The sequence below is a fragment of the Heterodontus francisci genome, chromosome 33 (genome assembly GCF_036365525.1).
Source record: "Heterodontus francisci isolate sHetFra1 chromosome 33, sHetFra1.hap1, whole genome shotgun sequence".
In the NCBI taxonomy this organism is placed as follows: Eukaryota; Metazoa; Chordata; class Chondrichthyes; order Heterodontiformes; family Heterodontidae; genus Heterodontus; species Heterodontus francisci.
Window position 1 is genome coordinate 25,081,424 of NC_090403.1, and position 11,155 is coordinate 25,092,578.

The window sequence follows — 11,155 nt, forward strand, 5'->3', positions numbered from 1 at the left end:
AGAATTGAGGCAATTAAAAGATATGGGCCTGAATTTTTGCAGGGATTGTCCTGATCTCTTGCCATTACTGTGCCAAGACAATGGTGGAACCCAAGTAAAAGATGTAAAAGGCCTGTTTCTCGGGTTGGTGAGGTGGGGAGGGGGGGGCAGTGTTCCACCTGAATTATGACAGGAGATTGGGCCAACACCTATGGGAATCCAGGGCCTGTATTTCTGCAGTGAGCAGGGATTAAGGAATATGGTATGTAGATGGAGTCAGAAGAAACCCTTACTGGCTTTGTCCTGTTTCTAAAGATTTTTGGGTTCAATCTGAAGAGCCTTTCTTAATTCATCACATGCTTTGACTGATTATCCAATATTATTTGCTGTGTAATTTTATGATTGTATTTTAATTTAATGGAGATAATCAAAATTAAGAGTGGTATTGATAGAGTAGATAGGCAGGACAGTGGATAACCAGAGGACACAGATTTAAGATAACTGGCAAAGGATCTAGAGGAGGAGATAGAGAATTTTTTTTTTCCTCAGTTATGATCTAGAATGTACTGTCTGAAAAGGTGGTGGAAGCAGATTCAATAGTAAATTTCAAAAGAGAATTGGATATATACTTCCAAAGGAAAAATTTGCAGAGTTATGGGGAAAGAGCAGGAAGTGAGCAATTAGTAGCGCTTTCAGTAAGCCGACACAGGCACAATAGGCCAAATGGCCATCTCCTGTGCTATGTCTCCTGTGCAAAAGATGAGGCTGAAGCATTTTCAACAACCGTGGTCAGAAGTGCCAAGTTGATGATCTATCTCTGTCTCCTCCTGAAGTCCCCAGCATCACAGATATCAGTCTTCAGCCAATTCGATTCACTTCATGTGACATCAAGAAATGACTGAAGACACTGGATACTGCAAAGGCTATGGGCCCTGACAACATTCTGGCAATAGTACTGAAGACCTGTGCTCCAGAACTTGCCGCACCCCTAGCCAAGCTGCTCCAGTACAGCTACAACACTGGCATCTACCCGGCAATGTGCAAAATTGCCCAGGTATGTTCTGTACACAAAAAGCAGGGCAAGTCCAACCTGGCCAATTACCGCCCAATCAATCTACTCCCGATCTCATTTAAGTGATGGAAGTTGTCATCAACAGTGCTATCAAGTGGCACTTGCTTAGCAATAAACTGCTCGGTGACACTCAGTTTGGGTTCCGTCAGGGCCAATCAGCTCCTGGCCTCATTTCAGCCTTGGTTCAAACATGGACAAAAGAGCTGAACTCCTGAGGTGAGGTGAGAGTGACTGCCCTTGACATCAAGGCAGCATTTGACAGCGTATGGCATCAAGGAGCCCCAGCAAAACGGAAGTCAATGGGAATCAGAGAAAACTCTCCACTGGTTGGAGTCATACCCAACTCAAAGGAAGATAGTTGTGCTTGTTGGAGGTCAATCATCTCAGCTCCAGGACATCACTACGGGAGTTCCTCGGAGTCCTAAGCCCAACAATCTTCAACTGCTTCATCAATGACCTTCCTTCAGTCATTAAGGTCTGAAGTGGGGTTGTTCGCTGATTGCACAATGTTCAGCGCCATTCACGACTCCAAATATTGAAGCAGTCTGTGTTCACATGCAGCAAGACCTGGGCAATATCCAGGCTTGGGCTGATAAGTGGCAAGTAACATTCACGCCACACAATTGCCAGGCAATGACCATCTCAAATAAGAGAATATGACCATCTCCCCTTCATTCAATGGCATTGATTGCTGAATCCCCCCACTATCAACATCCAGGGGTTACCATTGACCAGAAACTGAACTGGAGTATCCGTATAAATACTGTGGCTATATGAGCAGGTCAGAGGCTAGGAATCCTGTGGCGAGTAACTTGCCTGCTGACTCCCCAAAGCCTGTCCACCATCTACAAGGCACAAGTCAGGAGTGTGATGGAATACTCTCCACGCCTGGATCGGTGCAGCTCCAACAACACTCAAGAAGCTCGACACCATCCAGGACAAAGCAGCCCACTTGATTGACACCCCATCCACAAATATTCACTCCACCACCACTGACGCACAGTGGCAGCAGTGTGTACCATCTACAAGATGCACTGCAGCAACGCACCAAGGCTCCTTGGACAGTACCTTCCAAACCCACAACCTCTACCACCTAGAAGGACGAGGGCAGCAGTTGCATGGGAACACCACCACCTGCAAGTTCCCTTCCAAGTCGCACAACATCCTGACTTGGAACTATATTGCCGTTCCTTCGCTGTCGCTGGGTAAAAATGCTGGAACTCCCTTCCTAACAGCACTGTGGGTGTACCTACCTCACATGGACTGCAGTGGTTCAAGAAGGTGGCTCACCACCACCTTCTAGAGGGCAATTAGGCATGGGCAATAAATGCTGGCCTAGCCAGTGACGCCCACATCCCATGTATGAATTTTAAAAAATGTGATACTATGATTCTGTTTTTCTAGCTCTCGGAGGTGCCTGTTCTTCTGTGATAATTTATTTTGAAGAGAAAGTTTTAAATGTGTATTTCTTTTCATTTTAGAAAGCAGGGAAGGCACTTCTTGCTCTCAAGAGACTAGCCCTTCCATTAAACAAACAGGATAATGCAGAATCTACACCCACATCTCAGGACAAAAATGGTATGCCATTGAGTTTCTCTTCATAGAAAGAACTGCCATCAGCCCATTACAACTGTGGAGCTGTTGACTCTTCAGTGGAGCTATTTAAACTAATTCCTTTACTTTTCCCAAGCCATTTGTATTTCAAATATGTATCCAAGTTCCTTTTGAATGATGGTCTGCCTCAAGAGCCACTCATGGCAAAGCATTCTATGCCCTTGTTACACTCTGAAAGAAATTTCTTTTACACAATCAAAGGTCACTCATAATTGATCATTCAGGATAACTGGTGAAAAGTGACAAATATCTATCCTCCTCAGTCTTCACTTCTGTCGAATTGTTGTTGTTAATCTGTTCCTATATTTTGAGAAATAACCCTAATAGAAGCTCTATCCTTGAGCAGAGACAACATCCACAGAAAGTGTTACTAAGATTGCTAAACACTTTATTCGATTGTTGAATAATAATAACCAACGGCTCTAAATAGTAATCTCAGCTGAAAACATGGCTAAAAGCGTGGATTGACCAGACCATTATAATGGGGAGGGTCATGGGTTTCTACCAAAGTGATTCTTCCTTGTTTCCTTCATGTTGCCCCTCCTCCCAACAGCAATATTCATCCTCCTTTTTATAGAGTTTTCAGGTAAAATCAGCTTCCTCTGTCCTCTTTTTGTTGCAGTGTTATAGTCACGATCTTTCCTGTTTTTTCTGTTCTTCAGCAGCAGACAGAAGTCCATTTGTGGTTAATTTAAAGGCTGAGTTTTCCATTAGCCAAAGAGTCAGAAGTTCATGACATTTAAATGGCCAAAACAATCCTGTACCGCATTCTTCCTTTTATAATCTTATACTCTTGATACCTAATCTCGCCTTGTCTTCTCTTCAGCTGTTTTCCTTCTTGCTGATGTCTTACCCCTAGGTTTATCAATAACGATCAGAATAGGACTGTTCCTGTAAACCACTCAACACATTTACCAACTGCGTAGCTCTAAGGCGTACGGGAGTGATTGATACCTGCTCTGTGTCACGTTAGCTGATTTCCGCCAGTAGGGAAGCCACAATATGGTCATGTTGCCCCTGGGCTGGGAAGTAGACAATTGGCCAGAGATTCAGCTCCTGATCGCTCACCAGTCACCCACCTCGGCAGTGGTAACTTGTTTTCTGCGCTGACCAAGTAACTACCATAGAAATTGTAATGAGAAGATTATTACACCTATCTCTCGCCATCAAATGCAAACAGGTGTACATTGTAATTCTTGGCTGTGGTTGTACATTGTGTGAGGTCTATCATGTTCTTCATTTTTACACTTCCCAGCTTTGAGTCCAGCTCTGCAAAAGGAGGTGCTCTCTTCCCTGGATGAGCAAATTCAGAAGAAACCATTTTTCAGCCAAGTCTTGGAGGACTTGGAGGAAGTGGAAGGCAGCGCGTCCTGTCTACAGTGTCACATTGAAGGTGAGCACTGCTCAAAGTATTAGTCAATCTTAATTAGGGATTAAATCCTAGGCAGTGCTTTGTTTGCTGCTGAGCACCATAATCTATGCCTTGTATGGGCGCTGCCAGCATACACTATCTGTTTTCTACAGAATTAGACTTCCAACACCTTTTTTTCGACATGTTTTACAGTTTGAAGAATTAAAGATGATTGTCACCCTGTGTGACACTTTACATATAAAGAAAGAACTTGCCTTTATATAGCACCTTTCATGACCTCTGGATGTCCCAAAGCATTTCATAGCTGAGTATTTTTCAAACGTAGTCACTGTTATAATGTAGGACAACCATTTTGTGCACAAGCTTTTGTGTCTATTTTGTAGCACCATGGATACTGGGCTGTATTTCTAGATGTGCCCCCCATCCCTCGATCTCTTCCCCATACAGCAGAAGTGTCCACTTTTCGTCTGTTTATAAATTTGATGATTTCATTTCTTTTAATCAATAATTCATTTCATATTTTCTGAGGTGTCAAACTGCCTCAGTCAATTAGATTTTTTAAATATTCATTTCATGGGATGTGGCATCACTGGCAAGGTCAGCATTTATTGCCCACCCCTAATTGCCCTTGAGAAAGTGGCGATGAACTGCTGCAGTCCAACTGGTGCAGGTATACCCACAGTGCTGTTAGGGAGGGAGTTCTAGGATTTTGATCACGTGTGTGAAGAAATGGCGATTATAGTTCCAAGTCAGGATGGTGTGTGACTTGGAGGGGAAGTTACAGATGGTGGTGTTCCCATGTGTCTGCTGCCCTTGTCCTGCTTCTAGGAGGAAGAGGTCGCGGGTTTGGAAGGTGCTGTCGAAGGAGGCATGGTGAGTTGCTGCAGTATCTTGTATATGGTACACACTGCTGCCACTGTGCATCAGTGGTGAAGGGAGTGAATGTTTAAAGTGGAGGATAGGGTGTCAATCAAGCGGGCTGCTTTGTCCTGGATGGTGTTGAGCTTCCTGAGTGTTGGAGCCGCACTCATCTGTGCAAGTGGAGAGTATTCCATCACACTTCTGGTTTGTGCCTTGTAGATGGTGGACAGGCTTTGGGGAGTCAGGAGCAAGGTGAAGAATTGGTGGTTTGGTGATTTGAAGGGGAAGTACACTTGTCCTGAAGCTTCCCATCATTCCTGTTGCCACTTGTTCCCCACCTATAACAATAATATAGTAAAACGGCAGTGAATTCTCCTAGATGATCGGTGTCATTCCACCCCCCCCCCCCCTCACCCTGACCAGTATGACTGAAAATTCCAATTGTTGTTTATAGTCTTGCTGTGCACAAAATGGCTGGCCCGTTGCCTGCATAAGTCAGTGCACTTCAAGAGGAATTAGTTGGTGCGAAGTGCTTTGGGATGTTTCTGTGAGACATAAGGTGTTATATAAATGCAAGTTCTTCCATTTTTCTCTTGAACTACATAATTTATCATCCCAGTCAATACTCTGAGCACAGAATCGGTTTGACCTAGTTTTATACCTGCTCGGTTAGGGGAAGCATCAATGTTTCTACAGGGAGTCCTAAGGCAATTTGTACTTCCAAGGTCGCTGATTGAAACTAAATCCTTACCTTTTACTTTATCTGCAAAATAATGTTCTGGGGAAAGAGTTCCTTTTAAGGGCTTTTGTTATTCTGTGCCTCTTTCTACCCTGACTCAGGTTACCCTGACCCTGAAGTGATTTGGTATAAAAATGAGGATCCAATTACTGAGTCATCACACTTCCAGATCAACTATCAGGAGGATGGGAGCTGCTCACTAATTATTACTAACCTTACTCAAGAGGACTCTGGGCATTATACATGCAAGGCGATGAACACATTGGGGGAGCAGACTTGTTCGGCCACACTGACAGTTTACCCATTGGATGTGATCCAACGTAGGTAGAAACATGGAAAAGAGCTGACAAATGGTCAGTATATTTACGACCTGGAACTCAAACCTCAATATCGCAATGGAGGTAGAGACATCAAGCAAATTCAGTGAGGAACATTGATCTGACAAGTGATGGAAATGAGTAGTCAAATTCTATTATTGTAATCATTCTTAGATGAGAAGCTCCTGAAAATCATTAGGGAAGACACTGATCAATACTGACGATTCTGGTCTCTCACATCATTAGAGGAGGATGTACTATGCAGAAACTGAAGAGTTCAGAGTATTGAAGTCGCACCTCTCCTGGGTATTGAGTTCTTAATCCTTGTTGAATGAATAGTCACTAATGAAGACTGACTTTAAAGAGGTCTCTAATCTCAAGCACAAAATCATTTATACTGAATGAAGACTTCCACTATTTTAGAGACTTTGAACCATTTCACTTGCCTTATTTCTTGGTGATGAGACAATTCCAGTTGTTGATGTGTCATATTGCCTTTTTGCATTTGATTTGCTGGAAAAAGCTATTTGGTTAAATGTCTTGGAGCCACACTTCTAGCAGTTAAGCACAAAAAAGCTGTAAACTATTATTGTGTAAAGATAGCGTAACTGAGGCAAAGTGCTTCAGTGATTTTAATTTCATGTGTAGCTGAATATCACCGGTCATGATGGTGCTTTTGAAAATGTGTCTTAAAAATAGGATTAGCCATTTGCAAGTGCAAATTTTAAATTTGATGTAATTTTATTGAGTGGATTAAACCAGGTGCGAGTCGCAAGGAGCTTTATTCCTGATCTCAGCTAAGATGAGCTGAGAGGCACTCAGCAGGGGTCGAGGCAAGACCCAGCAAGCCAGAGTAGTGCCCGATGGTCCCTTGTTGGCAGCTGCCTATAGCTGGCATTCTGTGTACCTACCCTCTAAACTACAGGGGTGTCATTTCAGCCGCATAAAGAAAGGGGGATAAACTTGCAGGGAAATCTTGTCCAAGAACAGTGAGAAAATTGTGAGAATAATACTAGTTTACCATAGAAAGTACTGGAACTTCCAGTCCACAGTGACATCATCACCACCTCAACCATGTACTGAGATACATTCTGTGGGTCTGATTAAACTCTGTCACTTCCTGCACCAGCACAAACATTAGATAGTAGACAACCAATCAGTTTTTGAGCAATTAGAATTTGAGTTCTAAATCTTCTACCATCAATACTTAGTAAGTATAGTATACTGGAGCATACTGCAAGGAAAAGACCAGCAGTAGGCACCACTTCAAAATTGAAGTGAGGCGATTACTCTTTCTATATCCCTCACCGTAGAGAACTTTGTTAGTGTAGAGAAGTCATACAGTTGTTGGGGCTTTTTCTAATATCCTGCATATCACCATGTCCCTGAATCAAACCTTGGTGCCATATACACAATGCAACTACCCAGTATCGCTTTTTTTCATGATTTAATTCCAGATCTCTTGTATTGGAATGATCACTGTTCCTGTAAGCCTTTTTGTGTGTCCTATTTCCACCACCCCCAACCCCTAATTTTTTGCAGGACATCTGTAATCTTTCTCTTTTGAGGTGCAACACATTTCTGGTAATGAAATCTGTGCTTTTTAATTTAATTAAATCTCAATTAAAATGAAATTGCGAACTTCAACCATTACTTTAAACTCTGCCTAGAAGAGGATTAACCAGTATTTCACAATGAAGAATTCTCCACGTGCTTTAGTTAAGAAATCACATGTTTTCAACATGAAAATAATCCTTGTAACAACTTCATTATAGATTTTTTTTTCAGAAAATGTGAATAATGATAGCACCGAATATCCACCAATGTACTACGTTTCTGGTATAATCAACATTGTATGACTCCCTCAATAATATCTGAACATTATAAAATGGATTCTGTATAATGCACCCTTTACAGTGAGCGTGAAAAATGCATTAAAACCACCTAATGTGATTGTGAAAAACAACTGTACCTGACCAATAGAGATCTGATACTGTGGTAGTGGTGGTCTCTCAGGTTAGGGCAACCTGCTCATCATTAATCCAATGTGCTTCCTAATTATCTTATGAAAGTACCACTGAATATTAGAATGTTGGAATATTAAATTTTAATATCTCTATTATTGACAATCTTCTGTAGGGCACACGCTTACTGGCCATGCTTTATTTCCTTGTGTCTCAGTTTTTGGATACAATTTTGTATCGACATCCAAAATTGCTGTGCAAACATTTCCCATTCAGTTTTGTCACACCAACTGTCAGTGTAATTGCAGGGACTAGCCACAATTGGTTCTGTAGAGCAACTTTATTAAGTCTGTACATATGTTTAAGAGAAAGCAACATTCATCAAATGACTGTGGCCAACATCACAAATATTTTTGTTTTTATTTAGTATTATTGTAAAAATGGTGCTTTGGAACAAGGGTTGGTATGCTGGCAGGATGAAGTTCAATGGGCTTTCTTCACCTGAACATTATATTAGGCCATATTGAATGATAGAACTGGGGATTGTGGCTGGTGAAAAACATTGATATGCTTGACATCAAGATAAATCTAATCATGTTAGGCTTTGAGGTGCTGGGTAATATTGCAATGTCTTACTCTGGGAGGGATTAGAAGGGAAGAATCGAAGAGTGGGTAGCAAGGTATCTGTAAACCACTGGTTTAAAAACTCCACACATTTGTATAAGAATGAGCCTTTCTACTTCCGTGAGTGTGTTAGAAGGACCTCCCACATTCCTTCTCATTAAAACAATCCATTGCCAGTTTAGGTTTAAGAAGCATCATCATAACATTCATAGAGACTAGGGCTGGTCTCGCCAATCAAGGAATGGCTTGGGTGAATACATGGTTTGGACTTGAGTCTTGTGATGTATAATAGTTTTATGAAGACGGAATCTCTATCAAGGAATGAGGGATGCCAATCTGGGTTTTTATCTGGTCAATTGTGATATCTGATCATTCAGTTCAGAGCATTTCATGTGTGAATTTTAATTGTATTAATTCCTCAATTGAAAATTACATTTTAAAAAAAGGTACATGCAATTTTTGATTAGAATGGGAGTCACTGATATTCACAGGCTGATTCCATCATCAAGCAGGACATTCATGAGCTAGGATTATGGGTGAATACAAGAGGGGATGTTTTGTATCCTTTCTTGCTCTGCTGTAATTTTCTAATACTTCAATGGGTTGTAATTGTGTATTGCATCAAACGGTCATTCAGATCTGATTGCTATTGTTCATAAAACATCAAGTAACATTACTGAAACAACCTGTGTCACAACATGTATTTGTATATTTGTAATAAAAATTGGAATTATAATACGGCCAGTCAACATGGTATTCCAGCTGCATTGGAGCTGATCTGGTCAAAGTACAGGTGACATAGGACTGTTCAAAAGAGATCAGTAGTCTGGGTATGCTAAATATTGATTTATTGGTTTAAAATTTTTTGCACATCTGTTAGAGCCCCCAGTATAACCATTGAAGTGTTAGCTGGTAGTTCTTGCAAACAGTAATCTGTACCCCGCACCAGCACCATGCCCAATAGTTGAGAGCTGAGACCAACTTACCTGGTAATGGAGATCATAACAAATACACATCAGTGTAACTGAAGACTACCTATTTTGGAGATGAAAGAGATATTTCCACATTGGTTGGTTGTAAAGGAGAGAATGGAAATTTTTCCCACTTATTGGTTGCAGTTGCCAGCATCAATTTGGGGGTTTTGGTGTATCATGGGTTAGCTGCTCCCTGCGCCTGCACTGCACCATTAATGTGAAGAACCTACGCAAGTGTGACATTCTTCTTTCTCCCATCACAGATTCTATTACCTTCCATGAATTGTACTAACAATTTAATTCCAATTCATCCTGAATTATTGTGGGTTTCTGCCCAGCAGTAACTTCTAACCTTCCCTCATGGAGGATCCTTGAAACTGATGGGAGAGATTTCCAGCATTGAAGTCTGGACTGGATTTACTTTCCGGTCTTGAGGTGACAGGCCAATTTCCCAAAATACTTGTATTCGAAGTGAAGGAAAATGCACCACTATTTCTAAAACTTGTTATGTTCAGGTGAGAAAGGTGTCTTGGGGTCTTTTGCTGTCTTCACCTGGTCTTATTGTAACAGGGTTTTATTTTAAACACTGTTTTGAGCTTCCCCCTTTGTGAATCCTTGTTCATAGCTTTCCAATTATAAGACAAAGAAACCAATTCACACAGACCTTCTGAGGTTTAAAGAAGAAAGATGAAATTTTATTAAATCTTAAACTCTAATACGGTTCATGCCTACAGATATACGACACGCCCACGCTAGCATGCACATGCGATACACGCATGCAAATAGGGACAGAAAAGAGGAGAGGAAAGTATAGTGGAGAGGGGTTTGAGGCAATTTCATAAGAGTTTCTTGTCTACTGTGCGTCAAGCTTACTTGATTGTAGATAGTCTTGCTTTTTGTTGGGGACCATTATTCTTAAACCTTGTTCACATAGACTTTTCTCTCTTTAAGGTTCACATGTTTTCACAAGATTCAATTCCCTGAAATCTGAGTAGACAGGAGAGAGGTCTTCTCAAACCAGGGGTCAGGAACTTTCAGCCTTCTGAGTTCCAATCCCTTGTTGGAAGTTCAAATTTCAACAGCCAGCTAGTCATGTGACTAAAACTGGTCTGGCCACTTCTTCTGTTTGTGGATTTTGCTATCTTAGCAGTCAACCTGGAATGCTAGCTGCCCCCATCTTCAATGTTTGGTAATCAAAAGTCCATTGTTGGCTGAATGGGTCACGGCATGGTCCTTTGTTCCTTGTTCCAAATCTGCTAGTTACTATGGAAAGACATTTGCAATCAGGGGCTTGCAATTTTAAGTTTTAATGTTCGTGTGGTGAAATCCTGTGTGCCTCAATCTTGGCAGGTGGGGGGGTTTGCCTGACAAACTACTGAAGAAGGTTATGAGGCTGAGAATTGGTCAGTGTGCAGCATGAAACTATGTACCAAGTATGCCAACTCCTATTGAAATTTTGGATCAACTTGGGTAGTTTGTACAGCCATAAGGTTCAGAATGCAACTCATGGATTTCCTGTGGTGCTGCTCACAGTAAATTGGAGAATATAGTTTCTCTAGCTCTGATGTTTTCATGTTGATGTCTCGCGCTCTCTCTCTCGCTCTCCCCCCTCCGCCCCCCTTCCTGCTGCCATCATGCT

General features: G+C 41.6%; 1 protein-coding gene across 1 annotated transcript in view; it reads left to right on the forward strand.

Moving 5' to 3' along the window:
* LOC137348060 (myosin light chain kinase, smooth muscle-like) overlaps positions 1–9,278 on the forward strand; it is a 128,888-nt gene extending 119,610 nt beyond the window's left edge. Inside the window, 3 exon segments of the mRNA XM_068013186.1 lie at positions 2,533–2,629; positions 3,921–4,058; positions 5,739–9,278. Of these exon segments, the coding sequence (XP_067869287.1) occupies positions 2,533–2,629; positions 3,921–4,058; positions 5,739–5,965 (462 nt within the window). The 3' untranslated portion in view covers positions 5,966–9,278.
* The last annotated feature ends 1,877 nt before the right edge of the window (positions 9,279–11,155 follow it).